The sequence below is a fragment of the Mus musculus genome, chromosome 18, assembly GCF_000001635.26.
Source record: "Mus musculus strain C57BL/6J chromosome 18, GRCm38.p6 C57BL/6J".
In the NCBI taxonomy this organism is placed as follows: domain Eukaryota; kingdom Metazoa; phylum Chordata; class Mammalia; order Rodentia; family Muridae; genus Mus; species Mus musculus.
The window spans coordinates 11,053,812-11,080,204 of record NC_000084.6 but is presented as its reverse complement, the minus strand read 5'-3'; the positions used below and the strand labels follow the sequence as shown (position 1 = coordinate 11,080,204).

The following is a 26,393-nucleotide window of genomic DNA, read 5'->3' as shown; positions in this document are numbered from 1 at the left end:
GGTTTTCTCTCTCACCACAGAAGGAAAAATAAAATTTAAGGTCTTTATAACAAACACTACAAAAGGCTGGTGTCAAGTAAACATGCCGGCCCTTCGTCCGTGGCCCATGAGACTGTACTTTGGTTTTGACAAAAGTAATTTAAAAGGCAATTAATAGTGTCCAAGGCCACTGAACTCAGTAATTCCACTCTGGAAATGAATTAGAAGGAAATAATCCAAAAGAAAGGAAAGGTGGCACAAAGGAAGCTATCCATTACTGGACTCCTTAAAATAGTTGAAACCATGGGAACAATCCAATACGGAATGGTCTGGAAACCTGGGTCATCCGCTCCATGAACTATTATGCAATTATTAAAAATAATCAGATCATGTAGCAAGATGGGAAAAATCCTGTCCTACAGTGGTAAGTGAAACCCAGCAGGGCATGGATTCCGTGTCCTATCCGAGCGTCAGGAGTGGGGACGTGGGAGAGCGCTGGGCCTCCTTGCCACTTACTCCTCTGAGTGTTTTCTTTTGAATACTCTAATGGAACAGGGAATAATCAAGGCTGCTGGCTTCACAAATCAGAGGCATAAGTTAAAGGCTCAGGTGATCGAATGGGACCATAAGGTTAATGAAATGAGGGAGAGGGAGGGGAGGCAGGGGCCAGAGGGGCCCAGTACATCCCTGAAACCATCTCCATGCTGCCCCGTATAAACCCAAGCCTGGGAAGAACACAACTCGACTCTAACTACCGAGCACTGCGTCCTGCTTAGAGTAGCTCCCACAGCTGTTTTTAATTGCAGAGTCACTAACTCTCCTGAAGAAATCTAGCTCATCACTGGTTTTCATCTTAAATCCCTTCTCCTCAGGTTTTATTCATGGATCATCTGAGGAGAAAAATATCAGAAAGCACTCATAATCTTGAAACCAGTGTGTACATACACATTCACCAAGCATTGGAACATTCTAGAAACGGAGGCAGAAGGAAGAAAACTGCATGGACTGTATAATAAAATCCAGTCTCCTCCCCCCACCCTGAGAACATACACACCTCTCTCTCTCTCTCTCTCTCTCTCTCTCTCTCTCTCTCTCTCTCTCTCTCTCTCTCTCTCCACACCTTTCTGTGTCTGTCTCTGCCTCTGTCTCTGTCTCTCTGTCTCTCTGACTATCTCTCTCACACACATACACACACATACACACACACAAGTAGGCATAGTATCTCATACCTATAATTTCAGAACTCAGGAAGCTGAAGCAGAGATTAGCCTGGGCTTGTCTTAAAGGATTTTTTAAGGGGTGAGGGGGAGACCTGGGCACAGTGATGAGCATCTGTAATCTCAGCACTGCAGTAGCAGGAGGGTAGGGGTTCAAAGCCATTCTCCTCACCTGCATACAGGCTTGGAGGCCAACCTGGACGATGACGAGACACTATCTCACACACACACACACACACACACACACACACAAAATCCAAAACAAAAAAGCAACAACAATAATAAAAATGATCTGGTAAGAATTTTAGCTGTGGTGCATGCCTTTAACCCAGTTTTTAAGAGGCAAGTGGATCTCTGAGTTAGAAACTCCAGCCTGCTCTGTTTCCTTGGTTACAAGCCAGCCAGGACTAAAGTGAGACCCTAAGTCAAAACAAACAAATCAAAGAATTTCCATGAGTTAACATTTTCCCACATCTAATTAAGTCCTTCAAAGGACTTTATCAACTGGTGGGCCTCTCGATGTAGCCAAAGGCTCTTACTAGAACCGAAACAAATGTCCCTAGGAGAAAGCAGAGAAGAAGAGTGCTTAGGGATAGGAGAGTCTAACCATCCTTCCTCCCTCCCCGGGCAGACAGGCAGCTCAACCCAGGCAGAAACCCCCTCTCTCTCCCAGATCAAAGTGCATTGAGGGCAGAGTAGAAATCTGTTCTGGGTTTCCATTCACAGCTTATCTGCCCTCCACCCTCCCACAGACAACTGAAAATGGAGGAACTTCCTGTTGAAAGAATGTGTTATCAGCACCAGACTCAGCCTGGGCTTAGCATAGCATGCAAGCCAGGGTAGGTGGGAGACTGCAGCACAGCCAGGCAGGGAAAATGCCCCTGGAAAGGAAGAAGCAATTCCAGGAACAACTCTGGTATATTCCAGGCTACAACAGAAGGGAACATGAGGAAAGCCCAGTTTGCCCGTGAGGCGTGCAGGTCATCTCACATCACCCAGCTGCTTCTCTTGAGAATAAACCATCTCTGTCTCTGAATGTCACTGGTAAAGTTATTAAAGGATTCAGATTTGATACATTCGAGCAGTCGGGTGCTCAGAACAGTGTCTAGCACCGGCTGGCTCCCAGCAGTAATCTCCTCTTTCCTGCCCTGGCCTTCACATCTCCCAGGGATAGAAAACTGGGGAGAGCCTCCCTAGGAACAGAATGTCGGAACACAGCAGACAGAAGAAACACAAAGACAGCTCCGTGGGTAAAACCATGCACTGAGCAAACCTGTTCAATTTCCAAACCCAGGGAAAAGAGAGAAAACAACTCCTGAAAGTTCTGCTTCACAGGATGTGGGAGGTCTGCACATGTGCTTACACACACACACACACACACACACACCACGCACGCACGCATGCACGCACACACACGCGAGCGCGCACACACACACACACACACACGCACGCACGCACACACACACACACACACACACGCACGCACGCACGCACGCACACACTCACACACACGCACCACTATTCTAATTTTGAAAAGAACAGAATGCCACCAGACATGGTGACACATGCCTTTGGGGAGGCAAAGGCAGGAGGATCTGTGAGTTCCCAGGCCAAACTGATCTAATAATGAGACCCTATCTCAAAAAGAAAAGCAAAGAAAACAGATAATGTTTTCTAGCTTATGAAATTATGTGTGCACATGTAGAAACACACACATTTGAAATGGGGCTGTGCTGTGCATCCTCCTGCCTCCCACTTCACAGGAGCTAGTATCACCGATGCATGCTACCATACATAGCATAAATTTTAATTTTGTAAGAAAACCCAGTTGAAGCTATTGAAGAGATAGCTCAGTTGGTAGAACATTGCCAAGCTGCACGAAACCCTGTGTTCAATCCTGAGCACCATATACACCAGGCATGGTGGTGCTGGTGCAATGCCTGGGGAGGTCAGAAGGATCAGATGGTCATCGCCACATCAGCTACACACCAAGCAGCAGCCAGCATGGGTGGGCTACAGGGGTCTTACATCAAAGAAACAGCACAGAACTCTGCTAGAGTGTCTGCATTTCTTCTACAGTTCCTCTCTGCAGGAAGGGGCTGTTGTCTGTGCCCAGGAAAGTTATAGGGTGGGTGGTCACGCTCTGGGTGGGGGTCTGAGCTTCAAGACACTGATCTGCCTCTCCATGCATCTGAGTGAGTCTGTGCTCACGAATCCTATGTGAGGGGAAGCCAGGCATTCCTCGGCCATGCTATGCTTCTGTAGCCTCTAGGTTAGACTCCCGTGGGGCTGGCTCTCTCTAGCTCCCTTCCGCAAGAAAGAAAAAGACAAAAACACATACATGAATCGCAGCAAAGGGAAAGTACGAGTGGAAACCTGTATGCCCACTTAAAAAGGCTTATTTTGATCCAGATGGAGGCAGAATAGGACAAGGCTCAGACTCAGTAAGCTGCGAAGGTGACATGTGGAAGGTACACATAGTCCATGAGCACTACCGTCACAGCAGAGCCATCCTGGAGCTCACTCTCCATCACAGCATGCCACCAACTCCTCCATTCCTAAAGTGACTAGTCTCCAAAACTGGCCTAATCAGGGTTGGTTCAGATTCCTTCATGGAGAGCAAGTGATTCTCTAGCCACAATCCATCCTGGACAAAGAAGCAAGCCGTCTTGCACCTGTGCTCCCCGAAGGGCATCTGGTAGGGAAGGCAGATAGCTCAAGGCAAACATGAACTGCCTGCGTAACTTGTCTGTGGGGTAACTTAAAGTCAATCTGGAAACCTTCTGAAGAAAAGGTTTGTGAAATTGAGATGGAGTGTTCTATTCAGTGGTTAAATGAAACTGTCCAGGACCCCGATGCCAAACCTTTAAACTGTCACCATGTTCACGTGCTTCTCAGGAGATGGGTGAGCATCAGTGGAAAAAAACACAGCCAAGGTCAGAAAGATACTCAGCCACTGCAGCGGGAGCTAAGGAAATACACACTATAAAAATGCTATGGGGGGTTGGGGGGAAGCTTGAAAATACGGCTCCTTCATATAACACGGGAACTCCTTCACATTCCCCTTTTAGAAAGTAAAGATTTATTTCCACTCTCTTGGTGGGGGGGGGGGGTCAGAGTGCTATTCGAGCTTCTATTTTAAGTGTTCTTAAAGCTTCAAAGCAGTCCGTGGGCATCTCCCATTTGCGCTACACACTACTCCGAAGGACCAGATGGGAGGAATTATTCTTCCCTTGGAGGAGGACAAGTCTTGCCAGCTCCCTATAGTCACAGGGAGCTTCAGCTAGCTCTTGGCTGCCTGAACCTGTTTCCTCCCGGCTGCTAATCTGTGAGCCCTGGAATAAAACTTAAGATCATATTCAGGCTTCCCTAAAAACCAGCCACTCAATTTAATCACAACATCAAACAAATAAAGTTTGATACAATGAAAATGATACAATAAAAATGGCTTGTAACTCTGGTGAAAATTCTTATAACTCTGGTGAAAGCTGACCATGCCAATCAATATACCAGACAGGCAGCAGGCCATGGAGTTGGTCCTCTTGAAACACCAGATACTGTCTTGGAATTCTGTTTATCACATGACATGGGTGTGGTGGCAGATTCCTATCACCACCCTTAGGAGGTGGAAACCAGAAAAATCAGGAGTTCCTGGCTAGCCTCAGCTACAAAGCAAATCTGAGGCCAGCCTGGGCTATAGGAGATTCTATAGCAAACAGACACACAAATTGTTCTAAAGCTGGATGTGACAGTAGCTGGATTTGAGCTGTTAAGTCCGGTGACACCTGTCTTTGAAGTATTAACTTTTTAGCAGGTAACCCTAAACACGAGCAAGGCTATCTGTCAGACTGAGTTTAATTCGGACCAATTAAGTCTTCATTTTGCTGGTAACCCTTTTGGCAGACACCCATGAAATACATAATAAATTACTGTGATTCCAGTAAGGGAATTCATTTTCTTCAAAGACTCATTTAGCAATAACATTTCAGACCATCCTAAGCCAGCTTTCTTGTCTGTAACTTTGTTTTCCCGTAAGATTATTTCATGTTTTGTGACAATTTTGTACATGTTTTAGAGGCAGGGATTTAAAAAAAAAAAACAGGTAAAAAAATCTTTAATTTGGGGCTGTGCAAAAAGGCAAACAAGCTCTGCTGGCGCACTTGCTTTCTGACTAATTGTGCCTTCTAGAACTCTGCAGAGCAATGAGTCACTTACTAGGTAAGCCTCTGTCTGTCATAGCTTAGGTGGGCACATACATTGTACTGTTTCCTAATGTGTATTCAAAGCCATGAGATGTTAAGGAGATAGTGGATTTTCTTACTACACACACACACACACACACACACACACACACATACACACACACATACACACACAAAATGAAAGTATTCAAAATCCTTAAACATTCTCTGCTACGGTGACTTTCAGATAGAATTACAAGTTACTAGAAAGGCTGTGAACAAAGAGAGAGGGTGGCTGGTACATAGGGAATGTGAAGATAAAATGCCAGCAAAATATTTATGATCATGGTTTGCAGCATGTGGCAAGTGGGATATTAATAACTGAGTTGATTAGCCAGCTCCCCGGGGTAGGGGTAGGGGTAACAGCTCTGACTGAGGAGCTAGGAGACGCTGGTTCCAGTCCCGATTCAACACCAGCATGTTCTGTGACCTTAGGGAGTCGCTCAGTGCCCTGATTTATAAATGAGGCAATAATAGTGCCTGACCCCAGTGCTCAGACCACTGTGAGATTAACACTGAGATTAACAATTTTTAACTCTTTTTCTCGTCCTTTAGACAAGAGAGCTTGGGAATATAAACGATGAAACTAAAAATGGGCACTAGCCTCCTGGGAACTGTTTGATCATTTCATAAAACTGAGGGTTGGTGAGGTGCTTGATGGGAAAAGGCACTTGCTACCAAGCCTAATGACCTGAGTTTATCCACGGGATCTGCGTGGTGGGAAGAAAGAGAGAATGCACCTCACAAGATGTCCTCAGAACTCCAACACCAGCCATGGTCACATATATGTACACACTTATGGATACTTTGTCATAGAAACCTGAAATAGTAATTATTACAAATAGCAACTTACTATTCAATAACACTATTAAGTTTAATGTTACAAATAACATGATAATTTCTGCCTAATATCTCCCTTCCCATAATACATTTTATTTTCTATATTGATTTAATTTAGATTAAGAGGATGTGTTCATTGGTAAAAACCCATGTGCTGGAGAGATGGCTCAGCTAAGAGTCTTGCTGCTACATCATTAGGATGAAGGGTACAATCCCAGAAACCACGTTATAAAGCTCCCCGACACCTGCAACTCTAAGCCCAGGCAGGACCTCCACAGGCACCCATGCTGGTACCTGCACACCTGTGTATACACACAAGCAGATACACCTGTATATGTAATACACATTTTAAATAGGGCTAGAGAGATGGCTTGATGGTTAAAGGTACATACTGACTGCTCTGAAAGAACCAAGTTTGGTTCCCAGATATAGATTGGACTGCTCAAAAATGTTTGACTTGTGGTCCAAAGGAAATAATGCTTTCTTCTTCTGACTTCCATGGATATCTGAACTCACACGCATAAGCTCGTACACACCTGGCACAGACATACACACATACACCTAAGGCTAAGCACATATTCTTAATTTCAGGGGAGGCAGAGGCAGACAGATCTCTAGGAGTTTGAGACCATATGGGTCTGCATAACAAGTTTCCAGTCATCCAGAGCTGTGTAGGCCAGACGTGGCTATACACAGGAACACACATGGTCACTAGTTTCCCACCTATTTTAGTGGTAAGGTATTTGTTTCTTAACTTACTCACTAGGACCAGACAAATGTAACAAAACCTCATTTCTTTTGTCTGAAGAAATCAGTGTTGGCTGCAGTAGTAGTAGCACTGATTGCCCAAGCCAGCCCTGGTCCAAATCAAAGCCTTGACCATAAAACTTGCCACATGATCTTGGACCTCTTCCTTACTTTTGTGTCCCACTCAGATAAAAGCACATAAAAGATACTCTGCAAGGGCAACAAGTGGGAATTAAAGCCTTGTCTCTGTGCCCACTAACTTACAAGTGAGAAAGTAGGTGATAACAAGGCTGGGCTGCAGAGCCAGATGGCTTAGTAACTAAGAGTATTTGTTGCTTTTGCAGAAGACTCATGTTTTATTCCCACACATATGGTGGTTCTCAAGCATCCAGTTCTTGGGGTTGATGCCCTCTGGGTACCAGATTATGTGGTAAACAGACATATATGTAGGCAAAACATTCATATACATAAAAAGCCAAAACAACAAATTACTTCCCAATAGAAACAGCAGGAGTCTAAGGTGGGGAAAGTGGTTCAAGCCTGAAATTAAGGAGGCTAAGGTAGGAAATTCCTGTGACTTCCATACCAGCACATACATACATGCATACATATATACATACATGCATGCATACATACATACATACATATATTCACATATATGCAAGCAAAGCTCTTATACACATAAAATAAAACCATTCTTTTTAAAAATTAAGGACAGGATTAATATATGGGTTTAGTTTTCAGGTGCTCTGCGAGGTGCATGCAAAACATTCGAATGGTGATGATGGTGTGCTGTTTCCCAGCTACAGGGGTAAGGGTAGGGCACTGAAACAGGGGAATCATCTGCACCCAGGTATTCAAGGCCAGCTTGACCATCATAGGAAGACAGACAGACAGACAGACAGACAGAAGACGAGCTAGAGAAATGGTTCAGTGGCTATAAGTACTTCCTGCTTTTCCACATCTAGTTTGACTCCCAGCTCCCAGCACCCACAATTTACTCAGAACCACCTGTAGCTCTGGAGGATCCGAGACCCTCTTCAGGCCTCCATCAGCACACACATATGTGTAATACACTCACAACATATTTATGTACCATATATATAAATAAAACAATCTTTAAAAAACCATAGCAGGCCTGGGGTTGTTGCACAATTTGTAAGCACTTGTTGAGCATCCTCCAGGCCCTGGGTGTGGTCTCCAACACCACGGGGGACAAGAAGGTAGGAGAAGTGGTAACTTTCTGCCCCAGGGCCAGCAATAACATCTTGGTAAACTCAAACTGATTCCAACACAATAGAGAAAAATCTTCTAATAAAAATTTTCACATTGGTAGCCCAAACACTGAGGAGACAGGCAGATGTCTAAGTTTGAGGCCAGCATGGTCTACAGAGTGAGTTACAGGACAGCCAGAATTATACAGAGAAACCACGTCTAAAAAAACAAAAGCCACGCTTTCTAATTTCACCACAGGTTGCAAATGTCCATACAGAATTTTAGCACCTGGAGGACCAAAACAGACAGGAGGATCAGAAGTTCAAGGCCAGTCTCAAATAAGTTTGAGTCCAGACGCCTACGTAAGACCATGTCACAAAAAACCGCAAACAATGTCCCAGACTAGAGAGATGATCCAAGGCTTCCGACCACTTGTTGCTCTTGCAGAGAGCTGGGGGTTCGATTCTCAGCACCTACATGGAGGCTCACAACCATCACAATCCCTGACTGTAGTTCAGGGGTATCCCAGGCCTGATTTCTGCAAGCACCAGGCACATACATACATGCAGGTAAAATACTCATGCACAAAAATTAAACAAGCTTTTCTTAAACATCTATGAAAAGAACTCCAAGTGTTAACCTACCCACTTGGTGCACTTTCTTCTGAAGGTTTCACAAAGCTTATTTTGGTCTATCCTAAAAAATGTCTGTCCCTAAGTCACTGCTGCTGAGAATAAGCACTTAAGGGTGTATGCTAACTCTTTCAAATCGCCACAAAGCTCAGAGGTGCCTGCAGCAGAGAAGGGAGGCCAGTGTCTACAGAGCATCCTACAAGTGCTAGAGAAACAGAAACACAACACCTATTAAAATTCTGAAACAGATCCAAGCAGGGCTTAGACCATCGAGACCCAGACAGTATCGAATATGGGATCCATGCTCTTCTGCCTCTATGTGTGTTATTAACTAACAAGTAAGGAAACCTGTTCCCCACCACAGCAGAACTCCTGTTTCTGTTAGGTACAGCAGGGCAGCCCCCTGTGCTCCCCACCCTCAAGCCTGAGGCTGACAAACCTCCATGTAAGGGTGTGAGTTCAGCATACATCTTGAGATTCCAGGAGAGAGGGAAAACATGCCTAGGAAACAGGCAAGCAGGAGCATGCTGGCATTGTTTATTTCAATTATCAAAATACTTCCATACAAAAATATGGTAATTGTTGGAGTCCAACAGACAGAGAGAAAGCACACCTGTCATGGAAGCCAGGGTTAGCTAAAGTTCATTATTTACAGATGAACATAGTTTGGGCCTTACTTACTGCTGACTTGACAGGGCTTTGAAATATTTTTTAAAACTTGGAGTTTCTTTATAAAAAAAAAAAAAAAAAAACCTCATTCCTCCCTCTGGCTTCTAAACATTCAATCCCTGAATTCCAGCTACACCAAATTCAAACATCCAGCCTTTGGTTCCATGGACTGCTATTCCTCCTTCCTGGATACTTGTATTACGTTTTGTTTTTAATTCTTAGTTACGTTATTGATTGTGGGTGCTTGCATGTGAATGACACTTTATTAGTGTGGAAGTCAGGACAACTCTGGGGAGATTTCTCTTACCTCTACCACCTGTGCCCTGGAACTGAATTCAAATCTATCAGGGTAGGCTATGGTCATCTTTACAAAAAAAATAACAATCTCACCAGCTCTCAATCCCCATTTTTCTCTCCAAAAACCCTACTCAATTGAGGAAGGGGTACACAAAATACATTATGCAAAAAATCTTAAATGACTAATTTTTTTATGAGAAAAAGAATCCTAGGCAACTATTTAGGCGAAGGGGAACACGCCTGTAATCCCAACACGTGCCAGGAACTCCCTGGCTAGGAACTCAGGAGTTTGGAGTCACCACTGGCTTCATAGGCTAAGTTACATGACACTTAAAAGACTGGGGGCTAAAGAGATGGCCCAAGAGTCCCAGCACCCTCATGATGAACCACAATATAACTGCACTTCCAGAGGATCCCACCTTCCTGACCCCCAGGCCTCCTTGGGCACACACAGCACACACACACACACACACACACACACACACACACAGGCAAAACACCCATCCATACACATAAAACAAAATATTTTTAAAACTAACTATTACTGAGTTGCTTCACATTCTGCTCTCCATAGGTTCTTTCCAGCTGCGGCCTGAGCAGCAAGCCCCCTCTGCCCTCTACTGCTTTGCTTATCCTGGCACTTAAGTCGGACCGGCAGAGAAAGACCACGTGTCTGCGTGCATGCCACTCCACCAGCACCTCCATATTATGAGCAGTTCCAGGGAGGAGATCTTGTTTTCCTCCTCTATACATCCACACTTCTCAACACCCAGCAAAGCAGAAGTGGACTAGATATTTACCAACGCCACAGTGCAATGGTACAAGCTTAATGATGACTGATAACATAATCTCAAGTTCCTAAAGTAGTTACTGATGCTATTTTTAGGCAGGCAAAATATGTTCCTCGATTCTTTATGCTCACACATTAATTCTCTGTACATAGCCCAAGCTGGCCTCAACCTGGAGAGTCTCCTGCCTCAATTTTTGGAGTTCTGAGATTACAGTTATGGGCTACCACTCTAAGCAGGTAAGTGTCACAAATGTATACACACACAGAGAGAGAAACACACACAGTGTTAGCCTTTGAAATCACAGGGAAAAGACTACTGGCCAGATGTATATTAAGTATCTAAGGATGACTGAAACTGTAGAGTTAACCTTTTGCTCCTAAACAACAATAACAAAAAGTTTATATCTTGGTCAATACCTGGAATTCAAAAAATATTTGTGTTTTTTTTTTGTTTTGTTTTGTTTTGTTTGTTCTGTTTTGATTGGTTGGTTGTTGATTGGTGAGGTTTTCTGATATAGGGTTTCTCTGTGTAGCCCTAGCTGTCCTGGAACTAGCTTTATAGACCAGGCTGGCCTCAAACGCACAGAGATCCACCTGCCTCTGCAGTTCCCTTATGCCCAGCCCCCCCCAAAAAAAATTAAGACGCAGTCCGTAACACCTGGAACTCTTATGTTTCATAGCCTTGAACTCAGAGATCAGCCTGAATGCTACTGAAATTAAGAACTAGTACCACCACGTCCAGCATATTTTACTATTTTTATATGCCATGGAGAATAAATACCAAATTCTGCTGTCAATTAGGTCAATTAAGTGTTTTTCAATAACAAACGTAGCCATGGTAAGGCAGACTGTTGCTAGCATGCATTTCTCTTCACATCGATCCCGGGCTGCAAGGTAGGGAGCACCCCCCCCCCAACACTGGGCAGGAAAATACTTCTTTTCTCCCTTCAGCCTGTGAACCCCACACCAGCACAGCTTCACACAAGGAGAAACTGAGTCACAAGTGACCAGGTTCTGACTGGATGACTCACCAGAAGTCTTTCTTACTCTCCCAGACAAAGCATTCATTAAAGCACAAGTCAGAGCTAGCATAGAAAGCTAGGACAGAAAAAACAACAACAACAACAACAAAAAAAAAAAAAACTAAAAAAAACTGCACAATGTCGCTTCGGAGCAGAAGTGATTTTCCAGGCTTCTTGCTTGTAAGGAAGATTGATCTGGTCTAGCCAGGAATGGTGGCATTCAGGAGTCTTGCCTAGGGTACACACAGAGATCAAGGCTAACCTAGCAACTTAGTAAATGGCCAAAATTTAACTACATGTTAAAGACTATGCATGGTGGTGACCATCTTTAATCCTAGCATTTGGGAGGCAGAGGCGGATAGATCTCTTTGAGTTCAAGGCCAGCCTGGTCTACACACGAGTTCCAGGAGAGCCAGAGCTACACAGTGAGGCCCTGACCATGTTTTAAAAGGGTTGAGGATATCACTCAATGTATAACACTTGCCTAGCACCCACAAGGACCTGGACTCAGACCCTAGAACTGCAGAATAAGAGGAAAAAAATATAAAGAATAGGCAGTAAGAGGGCCCACAGGAAAACTACTTGTCACAGAAGCCTGACCACCTAGTGTAACCTCTGGAACATAGTGGAGAGAAGCGACTTCACAAAGTTGTGCTCTGACCACCACACGCTCACAGAGACAGAGAGGAGTCCTTCCCATACCCCATTGCTGCTGGGAAGGGATCTGGGGCCTGGCTCAGAACCCAAGAACCTGGTGCCAGTGTGAATGGTCCACAAGGCAAGGAGCCAGCTAGAAATGATACCAGGCAGCCAGCCACCACTGGTTTCCCAAAGGGAGAAGAAGAACAACATGGGGGCTGCTGTACCTGTGTGTGAAACAGTGTTTGATTTCCACCAAGGAAAGGTAGACATGTCACCTTGTCATCTCTCAGCAGAGGGATGGATGTGGGACTCCAGCCCCACCATCTGTGCCTGAGATTCCCTGATTCTGTAGTCCAGTTATCATTGCACCTCATGGTTCGAATTTCTTACTACACCAATCACAGGCAATGCTGGAAGTCAGTGGCTGTGAACCATTCTTGAGTGAGATTTGCGCCCTGAGCCAATGAAGACACTGTAGTGTAACACCAGACTCCAGCTTGTATGGGAACCTCATATTTTCTTCAATTACAGTGAGACACAGATTCCACAGTGGATCAGTCAGAGCTAGTGGCTTACCAGTAGACACTGAGACCCAGATGGGAAAAAAAGACATACTTCTGTCAGTGCAGCCACCTATAAAAGCACTTCTGCTGGCTGCTCACAGGCTTTATAATTCTCTCCACAGCCGTGCAGCTGCTACACTGACCATACCACAGGACCACAGACGTTCATCATGGGCAGATAAATAAAGCACCAGAAAGAGGCATGAAAGGGCCTCCTCGATAACAAGCTAGAGAAGGGACAAGCCGCTAGCAATTACTCTTCACATGGGACAATATCTAAAGGTAGCCTAGTTCCTCACAGAAAGTTAGGAGCAGATTATGAGGACATCAATGGTAGGGTTGCCATGCAGGGAAAGGCTGCTCATCTCTGTGGCAGCCTGGTATTCTCTGCGGGAGTCTGGTAAGGAGTAGAGTGGAGAAGCAACCCCATCCAGAGCCAATGGGAGGTGATGTCACCCAGCTCTACCCCAGCTGCCTGGAGAGCTACCACAGGCTCTCCAGGTCCCACGGAGGTTTCAGAGCTAGGATCTTGCGGGTCTGCATCCTTGTAAAGGCCTCTCCAGAGTCCCCACTAAATTCTTACTGCTCTGCCTACTGGTCTCTAGAAGGATGCTGTTCTTCCTCACCCGGTCAGGTTAGGTTCCTCTTTTAGCTTTTCCCAACAGGCTGGATTTATTAAAAGCAATTTTGAATTTTTACATCACAAAACCACAAGAGCAAATCTGACTACATTCACAACAGCACCATTCCCCAAGCAAACACAGGAAGCCTATGGCATTAACATTCAAACTAAGCTTTAGCCACATGAACTGGACACTACCTTCCCCAACAGTAACTTGGGGCTAACCACAGACAAAACACAGACAGTGGCTCCTTAATACACCAGAGACAATAAAACATCATTTTGCCCCATTTACCTACACAATCTGAGGACCTAAGAGTAAGTAACAAGTAACAAAATGGCTTTACCACTTCCGGTAACTGGAGCTGCAGTCAACCCTCCACGCCACGAGAGCAGGAGGCAGGGGTGGGCTAACGGGTCCAGGTACTGGCTGGCAGACTCCACAAAGCTGTCCCCAGGTTTCTATATGTATATGTGGCACACATACATAATAAGCACATGAATATCCCACATATGTAATCACACACACATATGCAATACCCCCCCAACACACACACACAATCCTTCACATTTATGAAAGCTCCTTAACCTAACATTTGCAACAAACAGAACCAGCTGGAAGACTGAGCGTCATGGCACACACCTTTAATCCCAACAGAGGCAGAGGCGGATGAACGTCTTTGAGGAAACTTGGTCTACACAGAGTTCTATGTCAGACAGGACTAAGGACCCTGTCTCAAAAAAATGTAAAAAATTTCTGCTACATTATTCTTTCACTATGGCCATTCAAAAATATTTATAGAAATGTATTATATACCAGCTACAATGTTTTTAATTCTTTGACAATTTCATACATGTATAGAATAATGTTTAATAATTTCAATCTATTTTCATTAAAGGAATTTGGTCCACAAAAAAAAAAAACATGAAATCATCTCAAATATAGAGTACTGTTTTTAGTATGTTAATTTGGATTTGTGACTGAGGTGTGACCAAAGCAGAGATAGAGCCTATCGAAGCTCCCAGACCCCTCTAGCGTGGTGCTTTCAGTTTCCCTGTGGCTATTGTACAAAGACACAAGTTTCCAGGGCCCACACCCAGAAATTTTGACTAAAAAAAATCTAGGGTGGAGCTTAGAAATCTGCTGTATTTTGAAGTACCCTAAACAATCCATGGCCCAACTATACAACCAACAGCTTCTAGATAAACAAGGGTGTTATTCCTAGTGTAATCCTGGCTGAAAGGGAAGCATTTGGGCTATACTCATTTCTAGAGTCCTGCCCGAGGGCTGGGGATGGACCTGAAAGGACTTATGTGGAACACAGGGCTGAAGGCTGAGGGAGGTCAGGTGACCTGGATGGACATTAGAGTGGGTTCCCATCACAGTTCGTTCGACAGAAACTGACAGGTACTGCATGTCATTGCTGAAATGGCCCTTTGGGATTAATGACTGCTGGAAGCTGCAGGTCTCCCAGCAAGAGCAGTGTGAACAACTGCAGAGGGCCTTGCCTTGATCGAATCTGAGGCAGTAAATCTGCAGTTGATAGACACCTAGTCATGTTACTAATCTAGGTTAGGAATACATAGTGACTCTCACAAGCAAACAAGCAAGGAAGGAGGGAGAGAGGGAGGGAGGGAAGGAAGGAGAGAGAGAATGAAGAGAAAAGCGAACAGACCAATCTAAAGCTTTAGCACTTCTTTTTTTCCTTTGGGCTAATCTAAGCACTAAAAAAGCTGGACCTTAATTAAGAGGTTTGTAAAGTACTTAAGTTTTGACTTTTTGTTGACAATCAAATATAATTTCCTCTGAAAAAATATTCTTAGGTGCCAATTCACTAAATTGTTGGTTCAGATTATTATACTGCTGATAAGATAAAATTTAAGATAATTTAATGCAGAACAACCCCTCTGGAGTACCAAGCTGCTTTCACACTTACCCCTGAGGTGGTCGCTTGTGTAGAAGGAGAAGTATTTTTGGTGCAGTCATCTGAATTAGAAGAAGAGGAAGTAGGAGTCATAGGGACAGAGCCACTGCTGTTACCTGCAAGAGAAGAGCCGTGAGCCCGCCTACCTCCAGGGTCAAAACCAGAGAAAACACTTTCCAAATAAAAGGGCATTTTATCATACTTACCGGAGCAAGCTTTTGACTTATTTATATTTTTAGGTTTTCGTTTCCTGGTTTGAATTCCTTCTTTTTTCATAGCAAGTGGTCGAGGCACCTAAAAAATGTTCACACCGATCTTACATGCAAGATTACACTGAAGGGAATTTAGACAAAAGATGATTTTAGCTCTGAAAGCCCTCATTTTTAAAGTACCTGGGATCTCGAAAAACCAAACCAAAATAAAAATAAAAAATAAAGTGCCCGGAAGTGGAGCTCAAGGGGCAGAAGGCTTACGTGGCCCTAGGTTCAATCCCCAGGCCCACAGCAAATAAGTAATCTTTTCTTTTCAGTACTAAGGACTCAGGTACACTAGGGAAACATTACTGAGCTACGTCGCTAGCTTTAAACTAATTAAAGACTTTGGCAAAAATTTCATGCACTTGTGTGTGGAAACAGAAGCTATCAGATATAACTTCTTCAGACAAATGCCTTTGCTAAATTTCTTAAAACTTAAGATTTATAATAATCATTATTTTGCTATCAATATGTATATATATATATGTATATATATATATATATACACACACACATATATATATATATATACATATAGAGAGATTATAAATGCATAAAGATTTCCCCTTTCTCCAACAAACAGATTCTTTCAGGAAAAACAATATAGTTTATCATGGACAATTTAATATTTTCAACTTTATGTTTATTATCTGAAATAACAATTATAGAGCAAATATTTTTGTATGAATCTTTGCTTTTAATATCCTTATTTAAAAGAGATCAAATACCTTCTCCCTACAACGCAGGTTATTTACTTTAAAGAACTGATCATTATTAGCCAGTGGCTCATGTGGAAAATCCCAGCACTTAGAAGGCTCAGAGACAGGTACTCCACTGCACTCTGGGCTGTGTGTTCAAGTTAGCCTAGGCTATAGAATGAAACCTTAGCTAGAACCAGACAAACATATTGAAATTTACAATAAGTTCTACAATCTTTTAATGAAGTATAGACTCTAACAGAAGTTATCATATATAACTTCTTCAGACAAATGCTTTTGCCAAATTCTTAAAACTTAAGATTTATAATAATCTTTTTTTGCTATCAATTTTGAAGTATACACTTCACATTTCTTTTCTTTCTTTTTCTTGCTACAGGTTTCTCCGTGTAGCCCTGGCTATCTTGGATTAAAGGCATTCACAGTTACACTTGGCTCATTTTCACATTTCTAAAATGTAGAGATGTTTCACAGAGAATGTTAGTGCCGGATTGGTTGGTAGTGGGTTTTATCTCCTGGCTCCTTAGTGGCTGAACTGACTGGTCACATTACAATTAAGAGCAGCTTGAATTCGCTACAAGGCATATGTACACACTTTTACACCTTTTTTCATTTGCTGATTCTGTCTTATAACTAAAAATTTACAATTCAGGTGCTAGTTGTATGTATGGATAAACAGGAGCAACATACCCCATGGAGTTTCATATAGAGCCCGCAAGCATTGCACACAGGCTCACCCTCAGCATTTCTACGCCATAAGGTAGTGGTTGTGGTGTGACAGTTGGCACAGGACAGTCCAAGCCGCCGTGATGAAGGCTAAAAAGACAGCACATAAGACGGTAAGTAGAGAAATGGGACCTTTACATATTTTAATGGCTTTATATGTACATCAACTTTCTATCTTCAAAACCACTTTTCCTGTTAATTATACGTAAAACATCTAGTCAGAGAAAAAAAAATCACTCAAATATAATTAGGCAGACTTCCTGGACTAGAAACCTTGAGGACTGCAGAGTGTGCTTGCTCCCACAGGGAATTCTCTCCCCCAGCCCGTTACTGCATGGTACACAACAGCCTGGAAGCAATCATACATTGACCATGCTAAGCATGCACAGCATCATGCCTGTGTCCAGAGTGACTGCTTCTCTAAGAAGTCAGGTTTCCACACATTGCTGTTGGGGAATTAGATCTTAAAGCAGCCCCAAAATTCTAGAACATTAACAAGAAAATCAGCCAACCACCACAGTCTGAATCCTGAAGCGCAATGAAAGCCACTAATGTGCTAAATAGCTCTGGTCATTAGATATGGCCACATCTATTTTGCAGGCACATGTAGGGAAAAAAATCACCCAGAAACCACAAAAAGATGAGTGAGCGTCTGAGAGGGCAAGTCCTTAACCTCAGCACTAAGGTGGGGGGGGGGGGCGGAGAGGAGAGGAGAGGAGAGGAGAGGAGAGGAGAGGGGAGGGGAGGGGAGGGGAGGGGAGGGCAGGGCAGGGGAGGGGAGAGGAGGGGAGGGGAGGAGAGGAGAGAAGAGAGGGGAGGAGAAAAAAAAAAGTCAAGATCTGAATAAAGAAATACTCTTGGTATTGTCATCCTGGTGCCTAAATTCTGCTATAACTGTTTTACAAAAGATTCACACACATTTGGTAACGTTTTTTAATAAACTGCTTTGTATATGATGATGTCGACACACTTTTATTTGTCCCAATTATTCTTCAACATAAATAGTTGAGTTAACTGCTATCACCAGGGCAAGCCACATCTAATGCTGCCCTAACATTCTTAAAAGAATAAATTTCCTCTAAATCACTACAGGAGGGTGGGGGTGTTAAAATAGTCATCTCCCAGGAAGAAAAAATATGATTTTTATTTAGATTCTCAAACAAATTGTTTAAAATTATTAAAAACAAGTTGTGCTATGACCAGATACATATGTTTGTATATAAATATATATAACAAAATTCCAAAAGCTAAAGAAAATTATAAAGAATTGGAAAAGATATGTTGGGCATATATATTGGATATTTAAGAGTCAGAGATTCAGGTTCCAATTTCTTTGCAGACAAATATAAGTGATTAAACAGGATTTTTCATTTATAGTTCACATCTGTTCTATTAGGTTAGCATCCTTTACAATCAAGATGTAAAAACAAGGACACAGTCACGAGCCCTTTAGCTCTGTGGGGCTAATAATTCTCAGGATATGGTGAAAATGTACACACTTGGCAGATAGAACGGCTTAAGAAATTGCTTTGCTAAAGCAAATATGTGTGTGTATGTATGTGTATATGTATATGTATATGTATATGTATATGTATATGTATATGTATATGTATATGTACATGCAAACCTTACACAGCAGCAGCAGAGGCTTCTTCCCTCCCTCCTCCCCTCTTTGGGACTCATGGGAAGCAAGTTTCCAGATGAGCACTCCTTTCTCTCCATAAATGTGAAATTAGTGAAGGACGGACAAAATGATCCGTTTTATAAATGAGCCATTTATGACAGTTTCCAGTGGAATTTGGAGCCGATATGGAGCAAAATTGTTATCAGAATTTGCCATTATAACAAAGAGCTTTATGACTGTCAACTGCAGTTTGTAAGTGAAGGCAGTCTCAATAAACATGTGAAATGAAGGTGAGCAGGTTGTAAAAGTGCCTTGTAACAAGAGATCTCAGTTCTGTTCCTCACTGACAAGGAATTCAAGTTACACCATAAATGTCTTATTTTGCAGTGTAATACAAGTTCAAGTTCACCGTGATTGGTTCTGTTCTGCTGGCTAAACAAACTGGGGCTCAATATTCTGTTTCTGAGAACTAAGCCAGATTCACCAAACCATAAGCCCACAAAGAGAACCAATTGATAGCGGCACGCCCTACAGTTGGCATCATTTATAACCCATTCACAAAGCATATGGGCTGACCTTGCTTACTGCCAAGACACCTGCCACACGGAAAGAAAACTAATTGATTTACAAACGTTTAAATTGGTTTTCTTATGGGTGACAGTTATTTTTTACCTGTGAGTGCATGAAATAAATGAGCTTTTTAAATACGGTTGTTAGTTAATCAAATGTGTAATTCAACAAGAACCTAAAAACTACCTACCACATGTACACCAAGTTTTTGCTCAGTTTTGAAAAAAGAAAAAGTTAGCTTTCAGAGCTCATCTTGAACTCTGCATGAAAGTAGCTTTCCCTCTAAAAAGTAAGGTTTCATTGTTCATGCTTTGTCTGATAAATGAAAGCAAGAACTTCCTTGGAATATTTTCTTTTTAATTAAAAAAAAAAGTACAGGAGGATCTCGAAAGCCCCTGAGTCAATCACATCCTGAATTTAAGGAAACTCTTTAAAGAAAACCCTAAACGGGGTAAAGTTGTAACAAGCTTAAAGCACATTCCACTCAAATTAACCTCAGCTACTTTATTTTAAATGCATTAAAAACAAAACAATCATAAAACTAATTGCCTCTCCTTAAGGTGTCAGACTTACACCGTGATGCAATTTCGCTCTAATCTATTTAACACAAACAACATGTATAGCGTTTGTTCTGCTAATTAGAGAATAACAATTAAATAAATTACCTGGGTCCTTAAGATGTCTGGCATCTAATTGCAAAGCATCTACTTTAAATGGCATTTAGAATACTATTAGTTGGGGCTAGACAAATGTTAGCCTTAAGGTGCAATTCATGAAAACTTGCCTCCCCCACCCACACCTCTCTCTCTCTCTCTCTCTCTCTCTCTCTCTCTCTCCTTTTCTTTTCTTTCATTTCAAACTTTATATCTCCTAACAAATGACTGTATTAGCTTAATCATGGGAAAAAGTAAGAATTCCCCATACTTATTTAAAAGATTGCAAAGGCTTGAATTAGTGACATTCACAATTTGGGAAGACTCTGTACCTATCTGCAACAGCCAGATTTCAAAATAACCAATGTTTGAGCAAATAAATCTTCATCATACTCAGCGCAATTTAAAAGGCAGAGGGATGGGGAGCTAAACCTGGATCTCCAAGGAAGGGCAAACAACGCAAAGAGGTAGAGCAATTCAAAGCACTACAGAACTAGGCTGCCCCTGACAGCTGACCCGAAGCAGAGCGATTTCTGAGGTATCCCACTGGCTGGTCAGGTATTGAAACGGAGCCTGCTTTCTCCAAACCAGCAAAGAAGACACAAGGCCAGACCTTCTTTTGCCTACTTTTGCTTGGCAGATGTTACCTGCAACCCCAATTTCTTGGGTATCCATTTGTATACTGGCCAAGAATATCTCTTTAAGGTAAAATATGCGTGTGCTTTTAAAAAATTAAGAAGCAGCACCTGGGCTGATGGTGCAGTTCAAGAGCAGAGCACTGGCTTGCCTGGTATCCATTCGATCCCCGTATAGGAAGTGGAAGAGAGACTGCTAGCAGCTGCGTCTTTCCTTTTCTTTCCTTTTCTTTCCTTTCCTTTCCTTTCCTTTCCTTTTCTTTTTTTCTTACTTTTTTTTTTTTTTTTTTTTTTTTTTTTGTCTTTTGGGAAGGCCTTTGGTTCTCACCGGGATTCTGACACGCGCTAAAGGAGGTGGGGGTGGGGGACGGTGTTGCTGCGAGTCCGCACCCTGCAGCGACACTTACCACGCGCTTCTGTGGCTTGATGAGGGGCCTGCTGAGGCCATTCATCTTGCTGTAGAGACCGCATGCATTGCACAGGTAATGACCGGTGCCGTCTCGTCTCCACAGTGGCGTCTGGATGGAGCCGCAGTTCACGCACTCGCGGCTCTCCGACAGGTCCTCCAACAGGTCTGTGGGGAGAGATGGGCCAGAGGCCTGTGAGAACGCCAGCCCCGCGCACACCACACTCGAATGTCCCAGTCAGGTGATCAGAAACTGGAGGCGCACCCCCAGGCTTGGTTGCCCTAGATCCGCTGGCCACTGTCCCACACTCTGGTGTCTCCCGGGGGGTCTAGTAGAAACCCCAGGGAAGTCAGAGGTCCTAAAAAATGACAGGATCCAGGATCGGGCGGGAGGTGGGGGGGGGGGGGGAATCAACTCTGGTCCCCTTACCGCTCCTCTGGTCTCTGTGGTTTTTACAACCCGGGCCCATCGTAATTATAAAATGCAACACGCCAAACGCAAAGGCGTCGCATAATATCCACTGATTGCTGCCCTCAAATTCCCAGGACTCGCTGCCCGTTCCTTGTTATCAAGTAATTTAAAGTATTTTCTGTGCTCATAACATTTCCTTCTTACATGCCTTTTCTTCAATTAAAAAAAGACAACCCAAATTAAAATGCTGTTCTTGGCACTTATATCAATTAATAATAAATAAGAAAAAGATTTTCTATGGGAGGGAAAGGCTCATTACTAATCATGAAGACTGCATTTTACTTTTCATGTCATGAGGATCTAACACAGAAATATTCTGGTTTCTATCTAAATTCTATTTTAAATGTTTGTCCCCGTCTTTCAGATCATGTGGTTAGCATTTGGGATTTGAAAGTAACCTAAAGCTTAATTTTTAAAAAAATCCAAAATAATTAACAAAAATAATAGCATTTGTTGTTTCTCTGAAAGGAGGTTAAGTATAAAAGCACATGGATTCTCTAAACTGAGACTAAATCACATATGGACTTCGTAAAATGAGAACCCTTTCTGTTACAAAGAGTTTGAATGTTCTAATTTGACATTCTTCAAGAAATAGTTGAGTCACTTTTAAAGTCACTTTGCATAGCATTTTATTTGAAGACTACACTGCCAGCAGACAGCACCACCTTTGTGTTGACAGTCAGTAATCTGGTAAAAATATTTAAATATGGTTTTAGCATTAAAATGCTTATACCATTAATTTTTACCTTACCAAAAAAAAAAAGTCCCCTTCATTTCTAGAGTTATGCCTTGAGATATAAAGGAAACTAACACACCACACAAATGAGTTCAAAGTTATCCTGGGGACACTGGAACTTACAACACATCACAAAGATTTATTCTTCTCTGCCCTAAAAGCCACTATTGACCACAGTAATCAGTAAAATACTCAGGACTTCAAGGACACTGAAGTTAAACAAGGGCTTTTGCCTTTGTTGTTGACTTTAAAATGTTACCTATCAGAGAGCTCCTCTACCAGAGTGGGGCATTCCCTGGAAGCCCTGGCCATAGGAACAATAAAAAGACTCCCTGGAGAAGACTGTGTGAATGCCCCAGGTAGAATTTAGTCCTCTGGAGTCCCAGAGACAAAAATTGAAATTCTAGGAAGTTGTTTTTTTTTTTTTTAATTAAATAAAAACTCTTTAGTTCCTTTCTGTCTCCCTGCAAGAAGAGTCAGACAGCAATAATTCTAAATTGTCAAAAGAAAATAGATTTTAATTATAAAATCTGGTTGTGCTGGGAGGTTGGCACCTCTGTCCTAAGTGGTGTTCCTGGGAAGTGAGAGACTCCAGTCAGGTGTGGTTCCCTGAGTGGAGCTCTGCTCAGTGGGAGAAAAGGAAGCCAGCCAGGGAATCAAGGCTTAGGGGGACCAAGGCTCATCTCAGTGTGAACAACTTCAAATCCACTCTGCAGTCCTGGAAAGGGCAGAGAGCAGGTTTCTTACTGTGAAGGTTGCTTACTGTGCACAGCACTCAAGTTTTAGCCTTAGTGTTTGCTCAAACCACTTGCTCCAAATGTGGTTTTAAATAATAACTATTATTAATATTATAATTATAATTGCAGAGGCAGGAAGATGGCTGCAAATTCAAGATTAGCAAGGGAAACAAGGAGACCTTGGCAGAGATGAGGAAGGGAAAAATCAAGATAAAGAAATAGGTATGTCTGTGTGATCAAACCTGGGTCTACACTCCTAGCCAATTCTGCCTTAGTTGATTCTTTTCTTAGCAGCCTGCAAAATATATTCCCAAATCCCTTCACTCCAACCCCCCGGTTTAAAAATCTGCTTGAGTCTACAGAAGAATTTTCCAACTTTGCAATGCCCAAAGACTGGAAGGGGGAAAAAAAATCAAGTAAAATATAGGCTAAATTCAAAGCCAAAAGAATCTTCTATGGTGCCTATGACAGCCTTTCTCAAACAAATCCATTATTGTCAATGTCTAAAGATGGAATTGTCTCTGCACAAGCTATCTTCTCAGTCAAATAAGATGGTTCAAGGCTAGAGAAAAAAAATTAGAGGAAATTCGAAGGGATGTCAAGAAACAGGCAGAAATGGGGTAGACTCAAACAGCAAGCACCCTGTCCCACCCTCTTTGGGTTTTCCTACTCATATCTAAAAGCTTCACAGCCCAGCCACCCTTTCTAGTTCCTTGAAGATTTTTAGTCTCTTGTTCTCTACACTTGGGAGCCAAACATGGTTTTTCAGTGGTAGAAAGGGTGACAGCCTACCAAGGCTCTATCAAGTCCCAAGCTATCAGATGTTCTCAACAGGGTCTTTGCTGTGCCTGTCTTCCAGGCTGACAGTAAAGGTACAAAAGGAAGGGAGGTGCCTGAGAACATCAGGGGAAAACTGACTTCTTTACCAAGTCTCTTGACCTATCTGTGTCACTAGTGAGGAGAAGATCAAATCAGGTTCTTCTCTTTAAGCCACTGGGTTTTCTAAATACAAACTAAACAACAGTCCCATTTAGGGTAACAGGTCAGGGGCCCTGAAAGGACATCCCTAAACCTAATCGGGGAGGGGCTCCCAGAATAAGACACAAAGATTCATGGGAAGGACAGTTTGGACAATGTGCCTCCATTCAAGACTAACTACTGCCCTCAAATAGACAGCTACATTTTTCCTTATAGGAACAGTTGTCAAATGGGTGAAACCCTGAGAAGGAGAGACATATGGATGAACCCTAGGCCCAAAACAGGATGGCTAGAGAAAGAAACCATGCTCTGACCATACCTTCCTCTGCTAAGAGCAGAGCCACTTTCCAAATTAAGGTCTTTCCAAGGTAGCTGGTTGTGCTTTCCCACTTTACACTTCAATAGCCTCTGGCACGGAGGGTAACTTTGTGAGCTAAACTCTGAGGGGCCTGGCCTGGTCAAGTAGAAGCCATATCCCTGAATCCCACCCAGCAGATAGCCTGAAGGCCTATCGACCACAGATGTCACAGATGACCATGTCCCCTTTGCTCCCACTGCTTGGGGGAACAGGGATGCTTGTAGATGCCTGGGTCTCAGGGCTTTGGGTGTCCTATTTAAATACCAAAGAAAGGGACAGAGCTCCTCAACTTAGCAGACTGAATGAGAAGAGACTGACTATGTCCACGTGTCTACCTGATTAAGCGCCCGACATTCCAAATGCACCCAGTCCTGGAATCTCACTCACCACTCACCCAAACCAGGATACAAGCAGAGAGCCGGCCCCACATATCTCTCAAGCTGAAATGCACATTTGCTCAATTGCCTGGTTCTTAACTACTCACGAAGCGCCCCGGACCTCCCTATCCCACTTCGTGCACATCCCCTCCCCTCACCCCTGAGGTCATAGATATGCATTCACCCTCTTTCCTGGACAAGAATATCCCCCACAGCATCGCTGCTAGCCTCTGAGCCTGCCACGTAGAAAGTCTTGTTCTAAGAAGTCTTTGCTGGCCCAGATGGACCTCAAGTAAATAGCTGTTCCACACCGGCTTGCATCCCAGGGTTCCCGGCCCGCACCCCCACACCGCGGCGCGATCTGATCTTTACCTGTGCTGGGGCCCCGTGGCACCGGGAGTGGAGCTCCCGCGCGGCCCTGTAAGCTGTGGAGCACCGGCGTTTCGAAGGGTCCTGCTGGCCAGGCAGGAGTCAGCGGTGCGGCCATGTAGGGCGAGTAGGTCGGGTGATGGTGATGGTGGTGGTGGTACGTTCCGTTCAGCGGCCGAGCTGCGGACAGCGAGCTGTACTGGTGCTCCCGGCCACCCATGGCCGCCAGGCTGCCGCCACCTCCACTCACACTGCCTGCGCCCGTGCCGCCCGCAGCCACGTAGCCCCCGGGGTCTCGCGCGGCGCCGTTGGCCATGGGCGGGCTGGGCGAGTAGGGAAAGCGTGCAGAGGCGTGGGCCGTAGCCGATCCCGCACCTCCAGGTCCGGCCGCGCCGCCGCCGGCTGCGCCACCCCCGCCATACGGGGGGCTGTCGGCGGAGGCCTGGGACCAGCCTGGGTGGGCACCCGCTCCGCCCGCGTGATTGCTGGGCCCGCTGCCCGCCCCTTGAAGGTAGGGCAGGCCGGACAGCATGGAGCCCACGCGCGTGGTGGGCACGTAGACCGGGGAGCTGGCTGCCGCGGCGGCAGCGGCCGCCGCCGCTGCGGAGTGCACGAAGCCGCCGGGCGCGCCGTCGTAAGCGGCGGGCCCCTGGCTGGACAGGGCGGCGAGGGTCTGGTACATTTCCTCCGGCTGCTCGGCCGCGAAGGGGCTCAGTTTGGCGCCCCGGCTGGACCACAACAGCTTGCTGGCGGTCGCGGCCTGATCGAGGTCAGTGAAGAGCAACAGGTCCTCCCAAGTCGACAGGGCGCTCCCGGGGCCTGCGACCCCGGGCGCCGCGGCTCCGTGGGCAGCGGCGAAGGGATGCGAGGCGTAGGGGCTGAGCAAGAGCGAGCGGCCCGGAGGTCCCGCCACCGCCTCGGCGTCGAGCTGCGGCGTCCTGCAGTTGCTGGCGCCGCAGGGACCGCGATCCCCGCCCCGGGAGCAGGAGGAGGACGAAGACGAGATGGGGGAAAGCGGCGAGGAGGGCTCCCGCGCTGGAAAGGGCCCGGAGTCGCCGGCGTCCGCAGCAGCAGCCCCGAAACGCTTTGGCAGGCACCAGCCGCCGTCAGTCAAGGCCATCCACTGTCCGGCGCTACTCCAACCTGACTTTTGATTCCTAAGGTGGGAGTGAGGAACAAGACGGAAGATAGATAAAGTGGACTTACTAAAAGGGTAGACTGTCTACATGTTTCACTCCCTCGCCCACCCCTCTCCTAGTTTAGGGCATTCCTTAAATATCCCGCTTCTGCCCCGTACTTGAGGGGTTACAAAACAGCAATTGAAATCTGTGCAGCAGCAGCCAAGGGATCCCGGACAACTAGGGTGCCCTCCTCCGTCACC

General features: G+C 44.4%; 1 protein-coding gene across 2 annotated transcripts in view; it reads right to left on the bottom strand.

The window, feature by feature from the left end:
* Gata6 (GATA binding protein 6) overlaps positions 1–26,393 on the bottom strand; it is a 33,127-nt gene that overhangs the window by 5,432 nt on the left and 1,302 nt on the right. The window contains exons 1-6 of one of the 2 annotated variants that reach the window (XM_017317834.1): positions 25,016–26,169; positions 20,987–21,153; positions 17,062–17,187; positions 15,608–15,695; positions 15,414–15,517; positions 13,824–13,938 (exon numbers count right to left, since the gene is read on the bottom strand). In XM_017317834.1, the coding sequence (XP_017173323.1) occupies positions 13,824–13,938; positions 15,414–15,517; positions 15,608–15,695; positions 17,062–17,187; positions 20,987–21,153; positions 25,016–26,132 (1,717 nt within the window). In that variant the 5' untranslated portion in view covers positions 26,133–26,169. Of the gene's footprint in view, positions 1–13,823; positions 13,939–15,413; positions 15,518–15,607; positions 15,696–17,061; positions 17,188–20,986; positions 21,154–25,015; positions 26,170–26,393 lie in introns of those variants that run through there. The other variant, NM_010258.3, reaches the window with a different exon arrangement.